The sequence below is a fragment of the Haemaphysalis longicornis genome, unplaced genomic scaffold (genome assembly GCF_048455015.1).
Source record: "Haemaphysalis longicornis isolate Haplotype H1 unplaced genomic scaffold, Haemaphysalis longicornis Haplotype H1 scaffold_3, whole genome shotgun sequence".
NCBI lineage: Eukaryota > Metazoa > Arthropoda > Arachnida > Ixodida > Ixodidae > Haemaphysalis > Haemaphysalis longicornis.
Window position 1 is genome coordinate 193,414,413 of NW_027526335.1, and position 27,201 is coordinate 193,441,613.

The window sequence follows — 27,201 nt, forward strand, 5'->3', positions numbered from 1 at the left end:
ATCCTGTATATATGCCCCGTTCTGCTCAGTCGACGTGTGAGCGCGAGTCGCGAGTTGTTCTTTCGCAGCAAGCTGGCGGCACTTTTTCTTTCCAAATACCTCACAGAGCCCTGTTTTGACGGAGTCCCAACTTGAAAGGTCTGCTTCGTTCGTTTTATACCATGTGAGTGCTGCTCCCTTCAGGATGAAATGAACATTTGCGAGCATTATAGTTGGGCCCCAGCAGTTCAGGGCGCTTACTCGTTCGAAAAGTTTGACCCAGTCTTCAACGTCGGTGTCATCGGTACCGGAGAATTTTCCAGGCTCACGGGGCTGCGCCCTGACTACGAACGGGGCTGTGGCGGTGCCCCCGGTACCCGAGGTGTTGGCAGTCATCACGGTTGAGCCGATGCGATGCCCGCTTCGGAGATCCGTGGCGATGGAACGTTACCCGGCTCCTCCACCAAAAGATGTTACGAGGAAAATGGCATATTGCAGGGGTAACTAAACATGCCACATGGTGGGAAACACAGCAGCACACAGGCTCAAGTGGTTGGTTGGTTGGTTGGTTGGTTGGTTGGTTGGTTGGTTGGTTGGATCCTTAAGTGATGGCGCGTACCCACGCGGGGGATTGGCCAAGAAGGTGCCTGTAATGATAAGCCTGTGACCCGGTTTATTTTAGAGAGCGAGAAAAAAAGTGAAGTACGAAAAAAATATTGAGAGAAGGAAAAGCAAATCTTTGGATAGAACAGGATAGTCAGAAAAAAAAATTGCCATTGAAGATATAGCTGTCTAGTAGAGCATCCGGTCTGTCGCCGCAACAAAGGAGTGAAAGGCGATCACAACATCTCTGTGGCAATAGCCTAGGACGGAAGCACCCAGGGAAAGAATAACGGTTAAAGATAAAGGGAGATTCAGCCGATTAAACGTGTATTCAAGGTGCCTGCGTCACATTGAGGAAAAGCTGCGGCAAGTTAAAAGAAAGTGTTCTATAGTTTCGGGGGCCTTGCAGGAAGGGCATTGGGGAGAGAAAGCTTGACCAGCTTTGTGTAGATAAAAAGTTAAAGGGGGGATTGTGCAGCGAAATTTTGGAATTGCCACCTCACATTTACGAGATTCGCAGAAGTTAGGCTTCCATAAGTGAGAGAGGTGAATATAGTCGGAGCATGAATGAAGGCTATCCTGCCGAATAATTTGCAAAACTTGAAGGCACCTGAACCTCGCCCCCAAAAGAAAACTGTCAATTGGGCAATTCACAACGGCAGGACCCCCAAGAGCCAAATTGGCTAATTGGTCTGCCAGTTCATAGAAGATTATCCCTGCGTGACGAGGGAGCCACACTAACCGGATCTCACGAAGCTGGTAAGGAACAAATGAACGGAATGACCGGAGAAGGTAAGAATCTTTATCATTTGTTAGAGCGGTGCACACGGAGTGAGAATCCGAAAGGATAACCACCCCCGCAAATCTATGCTGTAGTTTATTAAGGGCTAAGATTATCGCCAATAATTCTGCCTGAAAAATCGGGGTATAGTCTGGCAGCCTGACTGAGAAGGACCAATGTAGAGACTGAGAATATATTCCTACCCCAGCCTTTTCAGAACTTTGCGAGGCATCTGTGGCAATGACGACATGAGTATGAAGAGTAGCCAAATGATCTTCAAGTAAATTATTGAGTAATCGGGCTGGCAATAATTTCGCATGCGGGGGAAAAATGTTGTCCAAGCTTATGTCGACAGGCGAAAAATTATCAGAGTAGGGCTGGAGTAGAAAAAGATCTGTATGAAGAGGCTGCAGCCAAGCCTGTACGCAATCCAATTGAGGACGCTGAAATCGGGGCCACGTAAATCTTCGAAAAAGGTCAGGCCTCAAGACGAAAATGGGTTGAGTCTCGTAGAATAGAGATTCAAACGTTTTTAGAAATGTTACAACAGTTGGGAATTTAAATCGATACAGAAGTGGAGGCAACCGTGTCTCAAGGTACAATACAGAGTTAGCTACATACTTTGGCAACCCTAAACATAAACGCAAAGCCAATCTCTCAATCAGAAATAGGGGATGGAGCTTGTACATCGCGTAGCCAGAAAATAACTCGCAACCAAATTCCAATACAGGGCGAACATAGCAACGATAAATCCTTAGCAGGGCGTCTTTACGCATGCTGAATTTACGATTGCAAAGCCTACGCAGCACTCAAGCAGCTATTTCAACTTTGGCAGCAATGTGCGAAATATGAAGACGCAATTGAGGTGGTCGTCATAAATTATACCCAAATATTTAATTTCCGTGACCTGAGGGATGGATTGCAACCGGTATGTTAGACGTAATGATATAGGGTCATTGCAGGGATATACTAAAACTGCACATTTAATTACATTCAGTCAGAGGTGTAAGGTGCTGAGCCAATTATCCAGGACAACCAAATAGTCCTGCAGTCGCTGATACAACGCTTGGATATCCCCATCAGCCGAGAAAAAAAGCAATATCAAGGGCGTACACATAAGTAGACATGCCGTTCTGCATTGGGATAGAACTTAGGAGTAAGTTAAAGATAACAGGAGAAAGACCTGATCCCTGAGGAATTGGTGATACTGGGATGTCGATAAGCCACCCTTGGAACAAAAGAATTTCCTTCCCTTTAAAAACTCACCAATCCAGGAGCGAATGTACCCCGGAATCTCGCTAGATGCAAGGCATGACATCAACGTGCTGTACTCCACGCTGTCATAAGCCTTTGCTATATCTAGGGTTACAAGTGTACTGACATGTTTTAATCGCCGAGCTAATTTAGTTGGCTCTCGATGTCGACGTGGGCCTTCCAAATAGAATTTCCAGGTCTGAAGCCAATCTGGGCGGGGCTTAGAATACGATTACTGTTCAGAAACCGCATAAGCCGGCCATGTAATACTCTTTCAACCAGCTTTACCACGTTGCTAGTCAACGAAATCGGCCTAATATTGTCTTGGACGAAACCCAAACTTTCGTTTTTCAACAATGGTACTACCTTAGCGAGTTTCCATTCCGAAGGTATCCAGCTGTTTTTTAACATGTTGACAATGTTTAGCAAATCATCAGGAGACACATCAAGCAGAAATTTTAGCGTTGACACCGTAATGCCGTCTGACCCTGGAGCAGATTCCGACAGCTGCAAAACAATATCAGCTAATTCCGCCCTTGTCACTGTAGGGAAGCCCTAATTTGAAACCTGGCTCACAAAAGGAATGGCCAACCCAGAAGAAAAAGGAGTTTCCAGTTCCTTGCGCAATTCGTTCAAATGTTTCCATAGACTCACTGTTGACTGAACAATTGACTTGCTGTTATCCTGATCTTGTACAACCTTTCTTGAACGAAGAATCTATGCAACGTGCGTCTATGTTTGTAATTTGATAGAGAGGCAAACGTTTCGGTGTTATAATTTTCTTTTGCTTTAGAAACAATCCGCTTGAATATGGCAGCCGCGAACTTGTAACTGGTCCAATTTTGATGGGAATTGGTTTTTAAGAACTTTCTTCCAAGCCGCTTCTCTCTGACTATACGCACGATCACATTCCTCATTCCACTATGGACTGCAGCCGCCATCTTTTTGTGAACAAACAATAAAGTGGGGTTTTTAACGGATTCAGAAAGGATTGACAACACTTGAGCTGCCCGGAGTTCCACGTCTCCCGATGGAATAGAGCTAAGTGCTGTCTTTAGTTCTTTTTGAACGCGATGAAAATTCAAATGCCGAACTATATGTGCTCGCGGTGGCTTAGAAGGACATAAAAACTCTTATACAATTGTGATATGATCACTACTTGTAGCATTCAGCGTAGATTAACACCTTACATGATACGTTATAATTTCGGTGTGGTTCCTTTACGCAAAGACAGCCCATACCCGGTGCGCTTTTAGGCCTGAAACTAATGTGATGCCATATCAAGTGAGCACAAGTTAAGGGAGGCAAGTACGCGGAAGATACGTTTCTATGTTAGGAAGAGAAGGCTGCGGCGGAGAAAACCTATGTCCTGTTTGGATGCTTCGTGAATTGAAAAAGACTTTCAAAATGAATTAATGGCCGTTCATAAATGAACGCTCCAAATGTTTTAATGTGACCTATTGTATGTGACTTATTGCCTCTTTTTAGTGGCACCTGGGATATGCCAGTTATAACTACACACCTACGTATCGTGGCTTCGACAGCTTCTATGGACAGTACACAGGACCGATCGACTACTACTCCAACATACTTACTTTCGTGAGTAATTACTATATGATGCGGTAGGATTCGTTCATGCAAGGTGGTTCGAAGGCGCTGCTTGTTTTGAGAATGAAATTTTGAACATTTGCGTGCTAAAATATGACCTTATTATTAAAATATTAGCACGTCACTTCGACGAACGCATGGAAGAATCTATAGAACGTATGGAAACGTAGGGAAACAGGGTGTGCAAGCATTGTTCCCCGACTATGTGATGCAAGAATAATGGTTCGGCAAGCAATTGTGGGTTTAAAGACAGCCTCATCATGGTATGCAAGCCAAATGATTAATCCTAATTTATCTTTAGATCTTATCGAAAAGGTTTCCTCTGTTTCTTCGTTCCGAATATTTATGTGCAGTACCACAACACTTACCGAATGTATTCTGACAGCTTAGTGTGCATTATGCATTGCAACTGTAGTACGTGAGTTTCCGATTTTTGTACTGTCGTTCATACACGCCCACTGCTTTATAAATGGAGTTAGCAAATCACAGCTGAATCGTTTTAAGTAGACAGATGACAATGAGATATTCGCCAAGCAGAATAAAGAGCCATATGTTCCTTGTGCCCGCACACGTGCTAGAACCGGCCGGCGTCCCAGAAATTACTGTTAGATGACGGCGCACGTTTGAAGAAGTTGAGTTTCTAGATGATAAAAATGCTGCGGAAAGTAAAAAAAAAGCAGACAAAAGTGGGTTAATGGTAACGCTTCTGTTACTTGTTTCATCAACGTTGTTTACTCCCAGGCCCACATAAATGCGCGTTCGCCGTTCCGAATGAACACCAGTATGATACACAGTTCTGCGCGATTTGTGCCTGACATATGCTCAGCCGATTGTGACATACTTTTCAGTAGCACGTGCATCCATGTCCTCGGAAGTTAATCTTCGAGGTTTAGGATGCCTATGCGCTTATCCGGTAGCGAATAACTTGCGACCGATGTGCTGTAATAGAAATAGATATAAAGTTGTATATAAGTGTTATGTCGGCCGGACGGTGCGGCCGAGCGGATGCACCACACCACACATCGTAGCCCAGACGACCGGTAGTCTTTATTGAAGGATGTCTGTCCTATATATATACATACTATAACGAGTGTGGCGCCACTTCTTGGCGTCTACAGATAATCGCAGATGAGTGGCGGCACCTGGTGCTGTTGCACAACACTACATCTTTCCCTCCCTGGGAAGAAACGTATGAATCATTAGAAAGTCCAGTCCGCACAAAGCAATCACAATTGCAGTCACTGTCTGTACACAGAAATCACAAAACAGTCACTATCTGTACACAGAAATCACAAAACAGTCACTATCTGTACACAGAAATCACAAAACAGTCACTATCTGTACACAGAAATCACAAAACAGTCACTATCTGTACACAGAAATCACAAAACAGTCACTATCTGTGTGAACACTCACTGCTGTCAAATCACTGCACGTAATCTTGGAAGCGCACTGGAGGTTTGCGATTTCTCCTTGGCCGGTCAGGCGGTGGCTCGGCATCGAGTCCATTGCCCTCTACCGGTACACTGCACTCCTCCGTGCGAGAGCCTGAAGCCAGGCTATGCGGTTGCGAACCTTGCGGCTGTGGTGGGCTCGGCGGCACGGGTAGTGGTACAGGGCGTGAAGGAGACGCAAGTTGATCAGCGGAACTCGCTTCCTGCGTTTGATGCGGACCAGCAGGCGTAGTGATCCATGTCTTCGATGGTACATCTCTCCTGTGACAGTCTGTCAACGGGGACATGTCGTGCGCACCAGAGATGTCTATGTTAGTTTCTTGCTCTGGCGATGCCTCTTTTGGTACCGCTGACAGCTGCGAAGCGTTCCAGGTTCGACCGTCTTCCAGATAGAAAGACCAGCGCCCGATTCTTTTGAGGATTTTCAATGGTGGTCCATAACTTGGAGTGCCCTTTGGTCCGGGAATTGATTTTTTCACTCGTACGTAGGTGCCCACTTGGAACTTGGGGACCCTAGCAGCTCGCCGTTGATCAGCGTAGGCCTTGCTCTTCCGTTGATGCTCTGCGACTCTTTTCCTGAGCACGCTCATCTCCCGCGATGGATTTGTGCTGAAGTCGGCCGTAGGCTGACCAATTACATCCAGCGATGTTCTCATGTGTTGGCCATGTAGAAGAACGGCCGGTGAGAGACCGGTGGTGCTGTGAGGGGTGGCTCTGTATACTCCTAAGTATTCAGTCACAGTTGCCTTCACTGGACGCTGCTCCAGCAGGGCCAGTTGAATGTACGACTTCAGTACACGAATAAATCTTTCCACTAGACCATTTGCCTGTGGGTGGTATACGGCAGAAAAGATGTGCCTGATTCCACGGTCTTCAAGGAAGGATTCAAATTCCCTCGATGTGAACTGTCTGCCGTGATCAGACACTATCTCTGTCGGGTAACCCTCACGTGCGAAGAGTGAGAGTAGAAACTTCGTCACCGTGTGGGAGGTAACATCAGCGCAAAAAGCCACTTCTGGCCATTTCGAAAAATAGTCAACTACTGAAATGGCGAACCTGCAGTCTGTAGGTGCACGCTCGAAAGGACCAACAATGTCAATAGCTATCTTGTCCCAGGGTTTGTCAGGAAGAGGGATTGGCTGCAGTGGTGTGGGCGAGTTCTTGGCACTTTTGTCCGCACTCTGACAAATGGCACAACTGCGGATAGTTGTTTCAACGTGTTTGTCTAACCCTGGCCACCAATACTTCTCTCGTAGGCGTTGTTTGGTTTTCACGATACCAGGGTGTGATTCGTGAGCCAGCTGGACAAAAGTGGCTGTGAGCTTGGCGGGGACTACGATGCGCTCAGTACGCAAGAGTATGCCATCAACCACTGTCAACTCCTTTCGGATTTCATAGTAGGGAGTGAGGTTAAGTGCCAGGTTTTTGCGTGGCGGCCACGATGTCTGTACGTAACGGGCAACGTCTTGGAGAGTGCTATCCTCCGCGGTTGCATGCTTCAGTTCATCGTGATCTTCTGACTCGGGGCCACCTTCAGTGTCTGGAAGAGGTAGCCGGGACAAGGCATCAGCTACCTTGTTGTGCTCACCACGCCTGTACTGCACCGTGAACTTGTACCGCAGTAACCGTGCAGTCCATCTTGCTATGCGGAGTGGTCGCTGTCCTGTGCCTTGAGCAGAAAGCAGGGCTACTAGAGCTTGGTGATCCGTTTGCAGAGTAACTGGACGACCCCATAGGTACACATGCCATTTCTCTAGAGCCCACAAGCAAGCTAGAGCCTCACGTTCACCAGTCGAGTACTTCCGTTCTGCTTCCGTCAATGTTCGTGACGCGAATGCCACAGTTCGAATGTGCCGACCATCAACTTGTTGCAGTACCGCACCTAAACCATATGCGGATGCATCGGTGGCAACAATGACGGGAAGTGCTGGATCGAATATTTGTAGTACCCTGTGGGAGGCTAGGAGGTTCTTTACTCTTGTAAGACTGTTTTCAGCAGCAGTGTCCCAGTTAAAAGGAGTGTCCTTACGAAGAAGTCTGCGCATGGGCTCCACTCACTCTGCTAGGCATGGAACAAATCTGGCATAGTATTCTACTAGTCCCAGGAACGACCGGAGCTTGCCAGCATCTGTAGGGGTGGCAGCGTGAACAATGGCGTCAACTTTGGTCTGAAGGGGTGCTACTCCTTCGGCGCAAACGCGGTGACCAAGAAACAAGAGTTCGGATGTGTTGAAAAGACATTTGTCATTTAGCTTGAGCCCAGCGTGTGAAATTCGCTGCAGGACTTCCTTTAAGTTCCGCATGTGCTCTTTCTCCGACTTGCCGAAGATGATGACGTCGTCCAGGTAGCAGAGAACGCCTTTGCATCCCTGTAGAATTGACGTCATGAGTTGCTGGAATGCTGCTGGTGCTGAGGCTAGGCCGAAACATACTCTCTTAAATCGAAAAAGGCCATCGTGCGTTATGAACGCTGTAATATCTCTACTGTCTGGATGAAGCAGAACCTGGTAGTATGCGGAGGCCAAATCCAACTTAGAAAAGTAACGGGCACCGTTCAGGGCATGCAGCAACTCTTCTGTGTGTGGCAGGGGAAAGCTGTCGACCACCACAGCTTTGTTAGCTTCACGGAGGTCCACGCAGATGCGAATGCTGCCATCTTTCTTGCGAGCTGCAACAATAGGGGAAACCCACTCTGACGCATTTACGCATTCAATGACATCAGCAGAAAGTAGGTTCCTCAGTTCGTCGCTGACTGCTTCTCGCACTGAAAGTGGTAGGCGTCTGAGCTTCTGCGTGACAGGAGCTACCGATTGTTTGAGCTTGACCCGATGCTGGACACCTTTGGCAAGTCCTAGCTCCGGTGAAAACAAGTGTCCGAACTTGGCCCATAATGAAGTAGGCATACCAAACTTGGGTGGACCCAGTGGTGGCTTCGTGGTGGGCGGAGACAACTTGTTTGTGTTCTGCGAATGCATTTCGGGGCGTAGCATTTTGGGGCCTTTTGTGTCGACGTTCGGTTCAGCGGCCATATTAAGGCAGCGCAATTCTGTGCCTACAATCTGGAGACCAAGAGCTTTTACAGCATCAATACCCAGGAGTGATGTTCCACCTGGTGTAACGTGAAACGTTACTACAGCCGTTTCTGATTTGTACGTTACGAGGGCGGTGAACTGGCCATGCACAGGAATTTTCCGACGTGAAAAATCCAGCAACGTTATTTGCGACTTTTTCAGCTCAACTTGGTCTCTGAACTGGCTCCTAAAGTTATGTTCTCCCATTATCGACACAGCTGAGCCAGTGTCCACTAAGAATGTTATGATGCACGGGCGTGATGCCAGAGCAACAGGTTGAACGCCGACATCAACGTAGACGCCCGTACGCTTCTCAGCGTGAACAGTAAGAATGTTCACGACACTCTCAGCGTCTTCCTCTGAAACGATTTCGGCAACTCGAGCCGGGCGTCGTCCACGTCCGCGACGCGAATTTCGGCAGTACTGTTGAAAGTGGCCTCGGCGGCCGCACGCGAAGCAGGCTCGACCGCGGGCTGCACAGGCTGACGGCTGGCAGTTTTGTGCGCCGCAGTTGCCGCACACGTTTGTGTTTACGGAGTACGGGACGACGGCGCTAGCAATCTCCGGTGCAGGCGGACGAACGAAGCCGGAGCGCGAAGAGCTAGGCGTACTACGTCGGTCGGTACTGCTGGACTGGCGTACATGTCTGCGACGGCCTGCCGGGTTGCGTCCGCGGTTATGTTGTGGTACTAGTCGATCCACAGGGGCTGTTCCGAGAGCTTCGGATTCGCGCTGCACTTGCTCGCGAAGAAGCGCTATCTCCACGGCGCGGTCAAACGTGAGCGCGTCACCCTCGAGCAATAGCCACTCCCGTAGGCGCGGGCATGTGACCCCGGCGACGAACTGGTCGCACAGATTTGTATCCGCTTGCGCGGCGAAGTTGCATGACGAAGACAGTTCGCGAAGCGCAAGAGCAAACTCCGATATCGGCTCACCGTGCAGTTGACGACGGTCACGGAAGCGATGTCGCTCGACGCGTACGTTGCAAGTAGCGGAAAAGTGTCGAGCCAGGGCTTGAACAGCTGCGTCGTACTCGTCCGGTGGCTGTGCGAGCTCGGCATCGGCTTGTTTGATCTCTGTTGTTCCAACTGCAGCGGTGGTTGCAGAAGGCGTAAACGTCTGAAGGGGGGCGGTTCCCGTACTCGGATGCGCGGGCGGGTGGTCTGGGGCGTTCGGTGGTGGTGGCGGTGGCAGGGCGTCGAAAATTCGTTGTCCTTCAGGTCCGAGGCAGTGCAAAAGGAGGGCTCGGCGGCGGGCCGCCGATAGCTCATACGCTCCAGAGGCGAGCGTTAAGTTTTCGAACAGGCGCTGCCATCGCGGCCAGGGGATGGCGGGCGTGCCTGGTGAAACGAGGAACGGCGGCGGCGGCGAAATTCCGGGTAGCATCCTCGTCGCCAGTTTGTTATGTCGGCCGGACGGTGCGGCCGAGCGGATGCACCACACCACACATCGTAGCCCAGACGAACGGAAGTCTTTATTGAAGGATGTCTGTCCTATATATATACATACTATAACGAGTGTGGCGCCACATCTTGGCGTCTACAGATAATCGCAGATGAGTGGCGGCACCTGGTGCTATTGCACAACACTACAATAAGGATGCCGAACACCTTTGTCAGTAGTGCAGTTCAAGTGGTGAAACAGACGCTGTTCATGTATTTTGGGTTTTCAGTGGGCATAAATGCAACTGAAAAGCTCCTTTGTCCGGAGACCGATCAGCGAAAAGGACGAATGAATGAGCTGAACAAAAATAAAATTATGTTTTTTTTGGTTTTTACCGTGGAGTATAGCTAACGCTATGGGATACGCTCAGTGTTTACAATTGTGACCTTGAGTTGCATGACTCAGCGAAGCTAGCTGCGCAACTTTGTATCTGTATCTATCATGCAGGAATAGAGTGGAGACAATGTGCCCCAGAATTTACAGAAGCTGTGAGAAGTCAGGAAGAATAAGCACCGCTTTCTACATTTTATCTTGTAAAGAATATTGTGTCCGTACTTTCTGCGTGACTCCATATTACCAAATGCGCAATTTCCTGTAATTGTGGTGTAGTTGCGACTGAAATTGCAGGCGCAGACGGCTGTGCTGTTGACCTCGTAACGAAGTTTAGTTGACGTTAACACGTTCATAATGTCTCTTGCTGCTTTGTATGAAAAAACTGGACAAAAAATACGATACGCAACAAAAATACGATACACAAACCGAAAAGGAACTTTACGATACGAACTCGCAATAGGCAAGCACAGAACAAAAAACGAAACCGAGAAATCAAAGTTGAACTGTTCATCCTGCAGACAGCGCCATTTTTACCTTTTTTATCGCCCCACAGAGACCACGGAGGGAGATTTGAACAAGGGCTTACCGCCCTTCACGTCCTTGTTGAATGCGCGGAAAGCGATGCTTAAAGAAGCAAACAATCCCCGGGACTCTACGCTTAGCACATCCAACTACACCAACCTCCCGTACTTGCAACACGAGAGACCCAAGATATAAGTCGTGTGTTACGATACTTATGTTATGCCGGATTTTTGCAAACCGTTCTGGTTTGCAGGTAATCTTTACGCTGGTTTTCTTTGGTGAGAACCCTGTAACCGATCACGAGAAGCCGCTCAACAATATTCCCACTCACCACTTGTCTGACAGTTGCCTTTCTTTGTCCACGCGCTAAAAAAGCACAAGAGAAATTTTGGGACGGTCGCACGTCCAGCATTCCTCGACCCAAATTGACACGCTTTGCCCCTTGAATGTTCACGTGTTTTGGCTATGAGGTACTGTAATTGATCACTTCAGACTAGGCATGAGGTGCTAACCTTCGTGGTCGTCGACACCGTCTGTCTTGCAGAAGAATTCCCGGCACATTCGCGCAGGGTGTGAGGGTAACACTGACACCGTTCGCGTTTTAAGTGGTGTTCTGTTTGAAAGAGATACCGTTGGAATAACACCCACATCACTGTTAGCGTGAACGTCACTCAAATAAAATGTATGGTGAGGAAAACATGGAATACGCGTGCAACTTTCCAGATATTTTCCTGCCCTGACCTTATGACGTATTACGGCCAACTCGTTGTGATTGGCTAAGCCGGACAATTTGAACTGTAATTTCACGGCGATTACAAGCTAGCAGAATGATGTAGGTGCGCCTAATGTTAGTGCATATTGTATGTATAGGCATCAGAGTGTTGGAGTAAGTAATAAAAGGTGCGAACGGACAAGTAAAGATTGGAACGGTTACAGCGGCACTTGGCCAACTCACACTGGCTTAACACAGCCATCGCGCGCGTTCAACTCTGACACGACACTGGCCGACTGATATAAGCAATGCAGCCAATCGCGTGACCATGATTGTCGGGTCATAACTAATGTATTCAATTACTGTCAACCGTAAAAATGCAACAGGTAACGACGTAGAGTTAGTAGGAGAGTACAAATAGCGGTCCTTATATTAAGCGGGTTTTCTGAGCCGCCTGGGAAGGCCGGCAATAAAAAATGTATAAAAAGAGGATCCTGCGAACTGGCGGCCGTGCCGGTTAACTTACTTCTTAGTTGTGGGTACGTGCCCCGCATATATTATTCCCGGCGTTCTGAAACATAACATTCAGCCAAAAAATTTAAATTTTGGCTTCAATTGGTAAGTTTCTCGGTCAATAAACCATCGTATCATGATTCACCAGCTCTAAGGATACTGAAAAACAAAATCTTTCGAATAAAGCAAACTTGTATTTTCTCATCATGACCCCCTTCAAACCGTCGCTAACGTCTCACCGTTCGTTTGATGCTGCGAAAACTCCAGTACCTTTGATATTCACTGGCGCACAGCACACCGGCAGATGCACCAACTTTATAAAAACATCCAAACCAGGCGCCAACATCGAGCGTCTCGTTAATAGCGTGCATGTGTACAACATGCTTCGTCGCACAGTGATTTGTCCAGCATAAATCACTTGGGCGTTTGTACTAGCCCCTCTTAGCCCAAAATATTGGAGGAAATTGAACTAGTGGTACAAAGCTGGAGAAATGGCCGAGCTGCGTAAACAACTCTGCTGTTACTCAGATCTGCACCTTCGTTTAGGCTGCTTTTAGATTTTAATCGCTTTCTTGGAGAAGAGATGGATGTAGGCAGCCCGCCAAAGCTCGCGGTCTTGTTTGGGAATTCTGTACCTTCGGTTCGACATCAGCGTCTCTGAACGGCGGTCTTATCACAGTGTTCGGGATGGGCTCAAAGTCGTTGGTCACATCCACGCATAGCCGCAGGCCTCGATTCTTGGTACGCGGCTTCTTTCTCGGCCGTGCTACCCACCCACGTGTGCGTCTGGCGCGCCGCCACTGTCACGCGCCGGCATTATACGGAACGGAGACGCGTATATGTGGTGGCTTACACATTTCTCCCAAACTGGACCGCTTATCACGCGCAAGAACCGACGGCCAAGTCCAAAGCCAACGCTACAAATGACCCAAACAAAATAATACTCTGCGCCCGGAATGCCATGATAGTGACGCTGCGATCATCACCAGAGGAAAGAAAGACAACCCTTTTGGTAGCTCGCTTGTTGTCATGAACACTTTAAGCCGCCCCCAAGAATTGTCTGTCACTGAACCTAGTTTACTGTACCGTTTCGAAGGGCTCAAGTGTCATTCATGAAATCTTGTGGTAGACGTGCGGGGTGAGTCCCCATTCATGTGAAGTACCCCCTTGGGGTCCCGTAAGCCCAGTCCTATATTGAGCCCTGGCCGATGAGCCTTCCTCGAAGAGCCCTGCATTCTCACCAGCGGGACTCTGCAAGTCCACGGACCGGTATGCGAATTGCTCACCATAGGTCCCTAAAGGATGCACGTCGTGATGACGTCGAAGTCACAGCAGAATGAGTATTGGGGCCGCCGATCATGTACTGGCCCACAGCGCCCCACACACCTGCCTCATTTTATGGTTACACCTTCGACGATGTCGATGATTGGATCGATAATTAAGAGCGAGTGGCTCGACACAATGGGTGATGCGAAGAGAAGTGACGCCAGTATTTCTACTTCTAATTGGAGGGAACGGCTTTGCATCCGCTTGTCAATCACGAAGCGGCCATCACGTCATGGCAGTTTTGCAAGGAGCGCCTGTGGAGATCTTTTGCCAACCGCTTCCGGCGTCAAAGGGCCGAATATTTCTTAAAGGCTCGGACCCAAGCACTAAGCTACAGCTTTACCAGCTTTGTAGAAGACGTTCTCGGGATGAGCTGCCGAGTGGATCCGCAGGCCACTGAGGATAGCAAGGTGCGCGCCATGATTATAGGCGTCAGGAGTGATATTTTTGGCGGCCTCATTCTAGGTGCTCGAGCGAGTGTTGGTGAGTTCGTGACTGAGGCCACAAACATCGAACAAGTGCTGTCAGCGAGGAGTGACCACTACCACCCGCTTGTGGCTGCCCCCACCATTTCTGTATGTACCACTTCACGGCTTCAACAGGACAGCTTTAATTTAGGCATCCTCCGCGGGGTTATCCGCGAGGTGCTCTGAGAGGAGCTACAAAGACTGTTCCCGGCACACGAATGACCAGCCCCAGCATCGTTTGCTAGGCTGTCCGATAAGAAGTCCAGCGCACTTTTGTTCCCAGAATTCCGGTCAACATTATCCCGGAACGTCCTTCCGTGTTTCACGTCGCGCCGGCTACGCAGCCACACTCGCAAGTCACTGCCCCTGGCATAAGGATGAAACGCCAAAGTGCCGTAGAATCGGCGTACGTCACGCGACCGGACCCACAGCAGCGTCTTCCACGAAAACCAGAGGGCTGGGGAACGACGGGCAGCCTTCCTGTTTGTTTCCACTTTCCACTGTGGTGAGCCAGATCACACCCTTCAGCGCGGCCTCTACCGTGAGCTTGACTTTCAGGAATTCCGCCCAAGTTATCCGTGCCCACGTTACGGTCAACGGCCTCGCGAAATTGAGGAATACTTCCGGCTCCCATCGTAGCCACGGCTGCAGGTAGCTCTTCGAAGATCTTGTTCACCGTCGCCCCGTTGTTCGCCTTCGCCCCTCCACCCATCTCGTCGAGAATGTACGTCGCTTCTGCCTCGTCAGGGAAAACTAAGCATAGCAACGCCGGGAGGTGGTTTACCCGGCCTCCAAAAACACCGCGATGTTCGCAATCGGACGCCAGCAAGCCTCCCATGCGTTCTTCTTCGCAGTCGAACAACCTGTTTTTCTCTATAGGAGGCCACGACGCGACGGCCCTGGTTGATACAGGCGCCGACTACTTGCTTATTAGTGAAAAGCTCGCCCGTCGCGTACGGAAAGTGATGGCAGCGAGAGACAGCCCCGATATACTTTTTATTCTGTTTTAGTATACTGCAGACCCTCGCGGTCGAAGCAGGAGTGGTACATAGGGTATACAGACAACGATGTCACGTAGAGAAAAGCACAGACACAATCTCAGGAAAGAAGAAAACTATTTTTTCCCAGTGGTGCAAAACCACAGTGTCGGAATGCAAAGTACAATCCAATCCAAGGGAAAATCTGTTCACAATAAATCCCCTAATCGTATACAGTATATACGTACCGCCGGAGGACACCTCGTGACGCCTACTGGACAGTGTACAGCTCGCGTCTATACAGATGGCGAGGGCTGCCCTGTGCAATTTTTCGTCCTAAACGACTGCTCAAAACATATAATTCTTCACATATACTTCCTGTGCGAGTATTGTGCAACCATTGACCTGGCCTCCAAAAACCTCACACTTCTGATGCCAGAAACACTAAAGACCCACCTGACGCCACGTTCCACCTCGGCGAGGGTCTTCGATGATCAACTGAAGCTGCCGCCGCGGTCCAGTGTTTTCTTGCTGGTCTAAGTTGTCCTGATCCTTTATCCAAGTGGTCCTTGCTGGTCCTGATGGTGAAGCCCTGCGAGAAGGCAGAATGGGAAACCTTCTGGAAAAAGAAATCGATGTCGTCGGAGGCCTAGTACAAGTTCATGACGGACGCACACAAGGCCTACTTACCAGTTTTCGCAATGAGCCACAGCGTTGGTCCAGGGGTATGGCTGTTTCGCATGTGGAAAGCATCGCCACATTCCGGACTGTGGGTGTTATTTTCGACGCCGACATACCCCTACGACCGACAACGACAGCTATTTCGGAGCTCAACTTTGACCCAAAACTTTCTGAGCAGCAAAGGTGTGGCTTGCTTGCGTTACTCAACGAATTTCAGCCCTGCTTTACCACGCCGGCTGTAATTGGCGGCCCCACCGTTGCTAAACACAAAATTTTTACTGATGACGCCCCGCATCCAACTCGCGAACCGCCATGCAGAGCTTCTCCCAAAGAAACAGAAGTAATACAAAGCCAGCTTCAAGACATGCTCAAGGGCGATTTTATGCAGCCGTCTAACAGCTCGTGGGAAACAGCGGTGGTGCTTGTCAAGAAGAAAGATGAGACGTTGCCGTTTTACGTGGATTAGAGTCTGTTAAACCAAATAGCAAATAAAGACCTGTATCCGCTTCCTCGCATCCATGACACCTTCGATTCACTCCGCTATGCCCGCTACTTCTGAATAGACCTGAAGAGTAGGTAATGACAGATTGAGGTAGTTCATAGGGACAGGAAAAAGGCGGGTTTTATTAGCCCGGACGGAGTTTTTGAATTTAAACTGGCGCCTTGTTACCCTGCAGAGCACCAGCGACATTTCAGCGCCTCATGAACACCGCTCTCGAAAGCCTTAACGGGATGCTGAAGTGAATTTGTCAAGCTCCAGCTTTTGCTCGCACTGCGTTGGCTGGCTCATATGAACACAATTTTCATCAAACAAATCTGTTGGGCAAGTTGGTGCATTATGCTTGAAAAGGTAAAAAGCGCGACTTGAACAACGACAGTAGAGAAGGACGACGGGACAAGCGCTCACTTTCAACTAACATTTATTGAGGCATCGTCTCATATTTATACATGTACCAGGAGCATGCGCACTTTGGAACACTACGTAGAACGAATCAACCAGAGAACATAATCACAGTGACATTTTCAAAAATTCACACTCACTGGCACGCAAAAGCACCGAAGTATCACTGACGCATTTATCACCTTTCTGCTTAATATGGAACGCTTCTAACAGCTCTCTCGCCACGGAATTTTTACTCCTACCGAGAATCCTAATCTGGTCAAACAGAGGTCTGCACTCTTTCAAGGGACTGACAGGCCTACAGTCTTTGCAGTGTGCGGGTAAATGCGCACGCGTATCATTGTTAAGAGAAGAACTATGCTTGCGTGCCCGGTCATTCACACACCTGCCCGTCTGGCCGATGTAGGCCTCCCCGCATAAAAGCGGTATCTCGTAGACTACACCGACGTCACACGCCACAAAGCGCTTGGCATGCTTCTTTTCGCACTTTTTCGGTTTTGGCTTGCCGGAAATTTGCGCACACAGGCGGCCAAGTTTCTGTGGAGCAGAAAACACCACCGGCACTTGGTACCGTTCTGCCACTTTTTTCAGGTTGTGCGTAACCTTATGTATATAGGGCAGAACAACAGGCTTCACCTTAGGTTGTTCTGGCCGCCTCGCACCTACTTGGCCTTTGGCTTTCCGCAGCAAGGCTTCGGCAACCCCCACCAAGACATAGCTTGGGTAGCCGACCGACAGAAGTCTCTTCAATTGAGAGTCAAAGCTCTCTTGAACAGCATGTGCACACGACTTCTTCAGTGCAGATTCTAAAACCAGAGACGCTATGGCCCTTTTGACAGTCTTTGAATGAGATGATGAAAAAGGCAGGAGCTGTTTACGGGCACGCGGGCGATAGACCCAACAAACATGGTCGGAAGAAAATTTAAAATTGATATCCAAAAACTGCAGGGTGTCATCACTTGGAATCTCGTGTGTAAATGCAAGACCTTTCCCATGGCGACTAAAGTTCTCTAAAATCCCTTCTGCGGCTGCAATGTAGTTAAAAGAACACTGTTTTTTTAAAACCACTAAAAAATCGTCGACATATCTAAAAACACGCAGAACAACATCCTTGTCAAAACTTAAAAGCAAGTCCCGGTCAACACTAGCAAGAAAAATATTGCATAAGACTGGCGCAACGCATGACCCGATACAAATTCCTTGTTTCTGAATGTACGTGCGTCCTTCGAAAGAAACAAATGTTGCGTCCAGATAAAATTCCAACAACCGCATAAAACAATCCACCGACATACCACAAGAATTCTGGAACTTGACCACGCCGTTTACATCGATGCATTGCCTAACAGACGCAAACAGTTCCACGTGCGGGACAGAATAAAATAAATCTTCGACGTCAACCGAAAAGGCAAACCCTACCGTGGCGTCATTCTTAATATAATCTATGACTTCAAGTGAATTTTTGGTGATAAACGGGTCGTCGAGGTTAAGGCTACCAAGATGCCTTTGTAAAAACTGGCTTAAATGCGACTGCCAAGCACCGCGCTCGCTAAATGAGAAATCAAGGCAAGCGATAGAAAAGAGCTTCAAACCCGTGAAGGCAAGTGCCCTAAAGGTGAAAGCAAAGGCTGCGGAATTATGTCGGGAACTTGAGCTGCCCCGTCTAGCAAAGGCCATTACTAGTTGTAAAAACAATAATTGTTTGAGCGTGTTTTTCACTGCTAAGACACATAAAGATAAGATGCCCTTCCGGTGTATTGTTAGCGAGCGCGGTGCTTGGCAGTCGCATTTAAGCCAGTTTTTACAAAGGCATCTTGGTAGCCTTAACCTCGACGACCCGTTTATCACCAAAAATTCACTTGAAGTCATAGATTATATTAAGAATGACGCCACGGTAGGGTTTGCCTTTTCGGTTGACGTCGAAGATTTATTTTATTCTGTCCCGCACGTGGAACTGTTTGCGTCTGTTAGGCAATGCATCGATGTAAACGGCGTGGTCAAGTTCCAGAATTCTTGTGGTATGTCGGTGGATTGTTTTATGCGGTTGTTGGAATTTTATCTGGACGCAACATTTGTTTCTTTCGAAGGACGCACGTACATTCAGAAACAAGGAATTTGTATCGGGTCATGCGTTGCGCCAGTCTTATGCAATATTTTTCTTGCTAGTGTTGACCGGGACTTGCTTTTAAGTTTTGACAAGGATGTTGTTCTGCGTGTTTTTAGATATGTCGACGATTTTTTAGTGGTTTTAAAAAAACAGTGTTCTTTTAACTACATTGCAGCCGCAGAAGGGATTTTAGAGAACTTTAGTCGCCATGGGAAAGGTCTTGCATTTACACACGAGATTCCAAGTGATGACACCCTGCAGTTTTTGGATATCAATTTTAAATTTTCTTCCGACCATGTTTGTTGGGTCTATCGCCCGCGTGCCCGTAAACAGCTCCTGCCTTTTTCATCATCTCATTCAAAGACTGTCAAAAGGGCCATAGCGTCTCTGGTTTTAGAATCTGCACTGAAGAAGTCGTGTGCACATGCTGTTCAAGAGAGCTTTGACTCTCAATTGAAGAGACTTCTGTCGGTCGGCTACCCAAGCTATGTCTTGGTGGGGGTTGCCGAAGCCTTGCTGCGGAAAGCCAAAGGCCAAGTAGGTGCGAGGCGGCCAGAACAACCTAAGGTGAAGCCTGTTGTTCTGCCCTATATACATAAGGTTACGCACAACCTGAAAAAAGTGGCAGAACGGTACCAAGTGCCGGTGGTGTTTTCTGCTCCACAGAAACTTGGCCGCCTGTGTGCGCAAATTTCCGGCAAGCCAAAACCGAAAAAGTGCGAAAAGAAGCATGCCAAGCGCTTTGTGGCGTGTGACGTCGGTGTAGTCTACGAGATACCGCTTTTATGCGGGGAGGCCTACATCGGCCAGACGGGCAGGTGTGTGAATGACCGGGCACGCGAGCATAGTTCTTCTCTTAACAATGATACGCGTGCGCATTTACCCGCACACTGCAAAGACTGTAGGCCTGTCAGTCCCTTGAAAGAGTGCAGACCTCTGTTTGACCAGATTAGGATTCTCGGTAGGAGTAAAAATTCCGTGGCGAGAGAGCTGTTAGAAGCGTTCCATATTAAGCAGAAAGGTGATAAATGCGTCAGTGATACTTCGGTGCTTTTGCGTGCCAGTGAGTGTGAATTTTTGAAAATGTCACTGTGATTATGTTCTCTGGTTGATTCGTTCTACGTAGTGTTCCAAAGTGCGCATGCTCCTGGTACATGTATAAATATGAGACGATGCCTCAATAAATGTTAGTTGAAAGTGAGCGCTTGTCCCGTCGTCCTTCTCTACTGTCGTTGTCCAAGTCGCGCTTTTTACCTTTTCAAACAATTTTCATCGTTTATCCGGGCAATAAGGCGGTATTTATTTTAAAAAGCTGCGCGGTTTGCGGCGGCTGCACGAACAAACCGCAGTGACGTCAAGTGAAAGTGATACGTGATTGGACGATGTCTAAGACACAAAGCATTAAAATAAGTTTCGGTTTCGGTTCTGTGAAACAACGTGCTTGGCATCTGACGTTATCGTTGGGTGGGCATTTTCTATATCTCAGTAATCACCATACCGCGCGTCTGCCATGTTGTCGGCTGCAAAGTGGGTCAGGTAAGCTTACCAGGACGGCTTGGATCGTAGCAATCACTATAGCCGAGGCCTACACACTGGATGAACGCTCTCCGCGTCACCGCACACGCTCAAATGCCATGCGCTTTTCACTTATCTTTGCAGCTTGACTCACACATGCCTGTACCGTAGAAATAGTGTTCGCACCAGGCCAAGGGTCTGCTGATTCTAGCCTGTTCCCACTGCCCGCATCAAGTCGGTGATTATGGCAACAGCACGCAAACCAGTACTCTCTACATCGTCAGTGTCAGTTTGCGCGCGTTCTGCGAACTCGCTCGTGCAGCGACGAACGTTGCAGCGCGAAAACCGTGAATTCAGTATAGAAAACAACGGCTGAAAATGAAGAAATCAACTTCCAGAAAAAGGCTGTACCCTCGGAGATTTGAACTTAGGACTTGCAAAATATCATAACTAGCGCTCCAGACCACTCGCCCATGAGTCAGCGCTGCCGATATCGGAAATATAAAATATATATTTTAAAATCAGTTTAAGTTTTATTTAGTTTTGGCATTTCAAGCAGCTTAGAGGACTATTTGTTGTATAGCGCTCGTGCAGTAATCGTCCAGCAAATTTCCACAATATCTCATGTCTAGCAATTGCATTTCTTAGACGGAAAAGCGTTCGCAGATGTGTGGTCGTGCTGCTGACCGCTGTGCTTGTTCACCCAGCGCAAAAAAGTGCTTCCTGCTCCCTAGTTTTACGCTTTACGGTAAAAGTTTCAGTTGATTTTACTTCCTTATTACCTACATTAACTTCGCTGACTCTTCTCCCACCTACAAGTGGCCTTAGATTTTCTTAATAGCGTACCAGTCAGCGAAGCGTCACATCTGCTCTTGTGCAGCGCGTGTGTGGAGCGACCTGGACTTGGAGCTTGATGCAGTGTGCATACTAAGCAACTAAAGAAAGGCACATTCTTCCATTCACAAACGTGTCGTGGCTTAGTTTCAACTCAGCGAGCGAATTTCAACGACCCGTCGGCGGCCGGCGGACTAAACGCTGGGCTGACTGACTCTATCGCAAGGTCAGCGAGCCGTGCTGTAGTGCAGACAAGCGAAGCCAGTTTTTCTGACGTCATACAAAACGCCACCAAAAATGGGCGAGGGTGCAGAGAGGAGGAAAGAATTGATGAATTGATTTTTCTGGGGAATAAAGTCGTGGAACCGCAGCGAGAGCGGTCGAAACATGGCCTACAGACTCCAGAAGAATTTGAGTTCGCCATCCGGCAATGTTCGCAAACCACTTCAGGGTCCGTTTAGATACTTCGCTTCCCTTGTTTATTTGGACGATGTCGTCATCTAATGTCTGCGCAAATTTCGAGCACCTAAAACAGGTTAGAGCAGCACTTAATGCCCTCAATACCGCCGGTCTCATACCCAATCCGAAGAAACACCAGTTCGAGTACGGTAAGCTAAAGCTTATCCGAAGACAGGAAATCGCTACAAAAGGGCGGTTTAAATTGCACCATCGCACGAGCGCCGCGACCTACAAGTCGCTAGCAATGCGCAGCCCGGTCTGTAAGCGATATAGGCAGATTATTTCCTGTGATTCCGTTGTCATCCAATCTCTTAGCATCTCTTAGCCGCTTGAAAGCACTGAAGCGCATTTAGATTCTCTGTACCACAAATGCTGGTATACTCGGTTATTTTTGTTTTCCGTGCGGACTGTGGGGCCTAGCGCTCGGCTGGGGGCACACGGAATTTATCGGGGCTTACAGGAATGCAGCTGCTGCCATAAGCATTGTCCTCCAACGCTCGAAAATATCGGAGTAAGGCAGGCGATGGTTCCCGAGCCGTAATGCCCTGAAAAGGGTGGGCAGTGCGGTACGATGGGGGTGAAGCGGGGCCAGGGCACGAATGTCCTACATCGTTGGAGTAGTGAGGCTCGTAAACGACGCGGGCGGATGCGCTATAGAGCTGCAAGGCAGCTTCTCGCACGCAAACATCTGATTCGCAGGGCTGTTACTACCAAAGACGAAGGGCGGGGTTTTAATACAGCAGCTACTGGCAGAAGCAGATCGCCCCAAGCGTCCCGCGCTGCTGTTTATATGGCTTGCGCCAGGATTGGGATAGTTCCCGTGATTATCCTGCGTGGCGTGTGAGCTGCCAGCTCGAATAGCGCTACCTGGCTCGCGATGGGGCCCCGGTAAAATGGTGACGGCTGAAAGGGCCGGGTCACGGGCTGTCAAGCAGCGAGCGGTACTCGGGTAGTATTGGGATTGTTTATTCACTGCCCTGCTCGGAGCGTCGGCCTTTGGCGAGATTGGCACGGCCTCGGCGGAGCCTCGGCGTAAGCACCAAGGAGGACAGTGTCGGGTCGCCAGAGGCGTCATGCATCGCGTTACCGCAAGGTATCTCGTTCGATAACCAGCTGTAAACCTCGAATTCAAGCAACAAGAACCATCAGTGCAGGTGGCCTGTCTTGCCGAGAACCTTTGTTGGGCGCCAAGATGGGTTAGCGCAAGTGGTACCAGGTGACCCAAGTAGCTCCCCTAGAGTGAACACTACCCACCAGTACCACTAGCCATCTCGCGGAATCTCCAGACTTCCTCACGAGTTCGAGAACTCCCTCAGGGTAGACAGACTCCGGCTTCGGAAACAAAGTTGAGGCTTTACTGCCCGATAAAATACAGGTGTTGTATCAGACAACACGATCATCGTTCACCGCGGACGAGGAGGCTCCCCTCGCTCACTAAATCTTCAGGGTCACCGACTGGGATGTCACCGGGGCCACGGGCAGGATGGGCCCTCGACAACCGACTCCAATCGAAACCAAGCAGATTTCTCACAAAGATGGCGGGCGCGTACGAGCATTGCTTGCTGAAAAGGCGGTACCCTCATTAGGGGGAGAAGAAGGGTATCAATGGAGGGCACCAATGCAGGTCCGTCCTGCAGGAGCATCCTCGTTCGCCAGTCACGTGGTATCGCGGGTACGGCGCGCCACGCACGGTCAGCCAGGGGGCGAAGCACGCCCGTGAGCGCGACCCTTGCCAATATGGCCATCCCCACAGCCAGTTGGGGCAAATCCCGTCTGTAAGGAAGGCAGAGGAGCCAAGGGGTCAGTGGACATGGACGGGTACCACAAAATATTTCTATAGGTTACAATTGACGGCAGCCTGTAAAAGCTACTGTGAACAGAACGCAACTTTCGTTCCTCACTATTATAGGATTGTACAAGAACAGTTGTGTACATTCGACAAATGCAGAACGTAATAAGACAAGCTCTAGAATCACCGCCTTATGGACAGTATTGAACGAGTGTGTAGCAGTTAGAATTCTAACGGAACTGTTGAGTTTATTTCGAGGGCACTGCCTTGAGTGTGACAGGTATCCGGCAGTCCGAGCCAGGAGGTACTTTTCCGGATGTGATGTGTCCAATTTTTTTTTCTTTGAAGTTTGACCCGATTTTATTCTTTGCAGTGTGTGGTGCTGCAATACCATATGAGTAGCATTTTCTAGTGTGTAGTGTGCTGTGTGCGGAACTGAAGAATAATGTGATTTAAGCCCATTTCTGGTAGCTACCGTATCCTGATTCGGTGTGCGGGACTGGATATCGGTCGTACCCGAGCAACATGCACCGACTCTTCAAGAAAGGCAGTGGAACATGCACACTGCTTTCTTTTTCTTATGAAGTGTGAACGGTGTACTGGCATGCGGTTTCTCGACACTTTTGAAACGCTGCAAGATATGCTTTCAAAAACTAGTCACAGTTGCCATTTTTTCTGGTATGGTGTGGGCTATATGATGTTTGTACGCCGTGTTTCTGCACTGTGCGAGGCTACGTAGTATGTGCGCTGGTCACCTTTTTTTCGCAGTGTGCGGGGCTGCCGTAGTGTGTGTGTATTTTTGTACGGATTCTGATTTAGTTTTGTCATTGGTTCTTCACCTGTTCGCCATAAGCTCGCTGCCTCCGATCTGGGTAGGTGTGGAGAGTTTGGTTTTGTGCGAAGTGTCACTGTTTTTTTAAGTGCAGAGCACTTTGTGGGCTCCCCTTGTCGTCGTAGCTCGCTAACGGCCCATGTCAAGCGACTGTCGGAACCAGGTGGCGCAGCGTGATAAGGGACGCAGTAGAGCCTGGTATGCCGTCATCCGGGAGTCGCGCTGAGGCTTCGAAAACCACGTGGTTTGAATACCCATAACTGTTCGAAACTCGTGAACGGCTCGCGATGTCATACATCTCCCCGTTGTGGACTGATTGATTTCAGGGTTTAAGGCGCCGCCGACACGCAGGCATTGAGGCACGCCGTAATGGAGGGCTCCGGATTAATTTTGACCACCTGGGGATCATTAATGCGCACCGCACACATGCGTTTCTCCTTTTCACCTCAATCAGAAAAGCGGCCGCTGTGGCCTGGAATCGAACCCGAAATTTCGTGCCCAGCAGCACAACGCCTTAGCCACTGAGGCACCCCGGCGGGTAACTCACCGTGGTTTACCGCGAAAAAAACTGAAGGTGCATTTCAGGCAAAATCTGCGTGTATAACGGGCCGCCCCGTGTTAATTTAGTTAGAAAGCGTCGTTGGGTTGGCTTTCAGTAGAGTAAGCGAAAGGCGCGTTTGAAATGACATAGAAAGGCTCCAGCCGCGCGAGAAAAAAATGGCGCAATCAAAAAGACGCAAAACAGCTCCAGCATACGAAATTGAACGAACCACACTCAGAACAGAACTCCCACTGGCACCGTTTCAGGCAGGAGGCACGCTAGGGCTGCCAAAACGGGAAATTTGAATTGTATATTGTGAGCGTGAAGCTCCGAAGCCTAGAAAATCATTTATTTCACTGGTCCATTATCACCATCACCAAACGCATCGAGGAACTCTTCGTCTACTACGAGGCTGATCATCATCATCGTTGGTTGCTGGACCGGTGTTCCGAGACGGCTTGATCGTAAAATAAACGCCTTACCTCACCGAGTACCCAAGGTGGTGCAGGTTGCGCTCGATCCCGTCCTCAACGCCTTCCAAGCAGACCCCTGGAGCTCTGTTCAGGTAGGTGATTGCCTGGAGCAGCGATGGAGCGTGAGGCCGGAAGCAGGCCCGCTGGAACTACCCCTGCTGTGCCTCTGGCATTTGCTATTACCAGCTGCCAGCGCGATCCTCCTCATTTCGCCAGGCTCTACCATGAAGACGTTGAAGACTGGCTGGATCAGTTTACTCGAATCAGTGCTTGCAATGACGTGGCGAAGCTACAGAACGTTGGGTGTTCCTTGGACAAGGTGGCAAAAACATGGTTTCGTAACAACAACCACCGGCTCGCCGACTGGGCCACCTTTTGTCAGGATCTGCGCCAGATATTCGGTAGGCCAACCGCTGGGTCAGACATGGCAAAAAGAAAGCTGGCCAGTCGCCTTCAGGGCCCTGAGGAGACGTATGCGTCTTACATAGAGGACGTTCTCGCTCTATGTCGCCGTGTGGATGCAAGCATGCCGGAGGCCGACAAGGTTCACCATGTCCTGAAGGGCATAGCGCCTTTTGCCTTCAACGCCCTTGTAATTCAAAGTCCTTCGACCATCAGCGATATCCGGACAACCTGTCAGCGCCTGGACGCACTCCAGGCCGTCCGTCTGCAACCAAATGGTCTTGCTATGCAACCACAGGAGGACGTGGACCTACGCGCCCTCATACCTCAAATCATCCGCGAAGAGCTCCAGTTCAATGACCCGCCGTCTCCTCCACGCGATTCCTTTCACTCGTAAGCGCTCCAGTTGCGCGACCTCTTGAAGGAGGAGCTGGCATCCATGACGGGTGCGATGCCGACGCCACCCCCCATTACTACAGCTCCCACCCCGTCCTACTCGGTGATGGTATCGCGACCGCCCCTGCCTCAAGATGCCCCGCTCGCACCCGCACATCTAACAGCGAACTCCGCAGCGACCGTTCCACGGGGTACTACACCAACGTGCGAACCCCTCACCAGGCTTTCCCGAGCGACCGACCCGTCTGCTATTACTGCGGGATCCGGGGCCACATATCCCGCTTCTGCCGACGCCGTATGCAAGATGAATGACGAGGGTACGCACCGCTTGAACGAGATTTCGGTTATCCTTACGGTTCACAACGTCATGTCTATGATTCAACCCCGCGATGCTCATCGCCACCCTCCCCCTCGTTTGAACCGCCTCAGACCAATCGTCCCTCCCGCCGCCGATCACCCTCACCGTATCGACGGTCCGTGTCTCCTCTTCACCCGGCTTCCCACGTTCCCGACAACCGTTCGAAAAATAGCGCCTGCAGTTTGCGGAGGTGAAACTGCGTCGCTCGGAAAATGCTCAAGTCCTCTTCAACGACCATCAACCTTTTTATCTGTGCTAGTGGAAGGAATTTTTGTTAATGCTCTTGTCGATACTAATGCAAGCGTTTCGGTTATTCATGCAGATTTGTGTTAGCGTCTCCGTAAGGTTAAAACTCCTAACACTGGTCCTTCACTGTGCAATGCTAACGGAGTCGTACTGCAACCCTCAGCGCAGTGTACAGTTCGAGCATTCATAGATGGAAGCCGTCATCACGTTTCCTGTGCAGTGCTTACTCCGTGTGCACACCAATTGATTCTGGGGTGGGACTTTCTATCTTTGGCGTCCGCTGTCATTTCCTGCAATTTACCGGGTGTCCAACTCACGGCTACCCACTTCTCCAGCGTTGATGATGAGGAGCCGCCTCGGTTGGTGGCACAAGCTGACCAAGTTTTGCTCCCTTGGCAAGAGACACTAATGACAATGTGCTCAGATAGGATTCAAGATGGTGACATTTTAGCCGTTCCTGCAGGGTCCTTCCTTCCTAAAGGAGTCGTCATTCCCACCTGCCTCGTTCGGTTTTCGAATGGGTCAGCGGTACTTGCTGCAACGAACGTCAGTTCAGAGCCGATCTTCCTGCCAAAAGGTGCTGCTATTGCTACTGCTGCTTCTGATAGCCAGGTCATGTCTGTTATG

At 49.3% G+C, this 27,201-nt stretch overlaps 1 protein-coding gene across 1 annotated transcript in view; it reads left to right on the plus strand.

Moving 5' to 3' along the window:
* Nucleotides 1–27,201, plus strand: part of LOC144175617 (arylsulfatase I-like) — a 67,397-nt gene that overhangs the window by 20,041 nt on the left and 20,155 nt on the right. Inside the window, exon 4 of the mRNA XM_077704672.1 lies at nt 4,106–4,216. Coding sequence (XP_077560798.1) covers nt 4,106–4,216 — 111 coding nt within the window. The remainder of the gene's footprint in view (nt 1–4,105; nt 4,217–27,201) is intronic.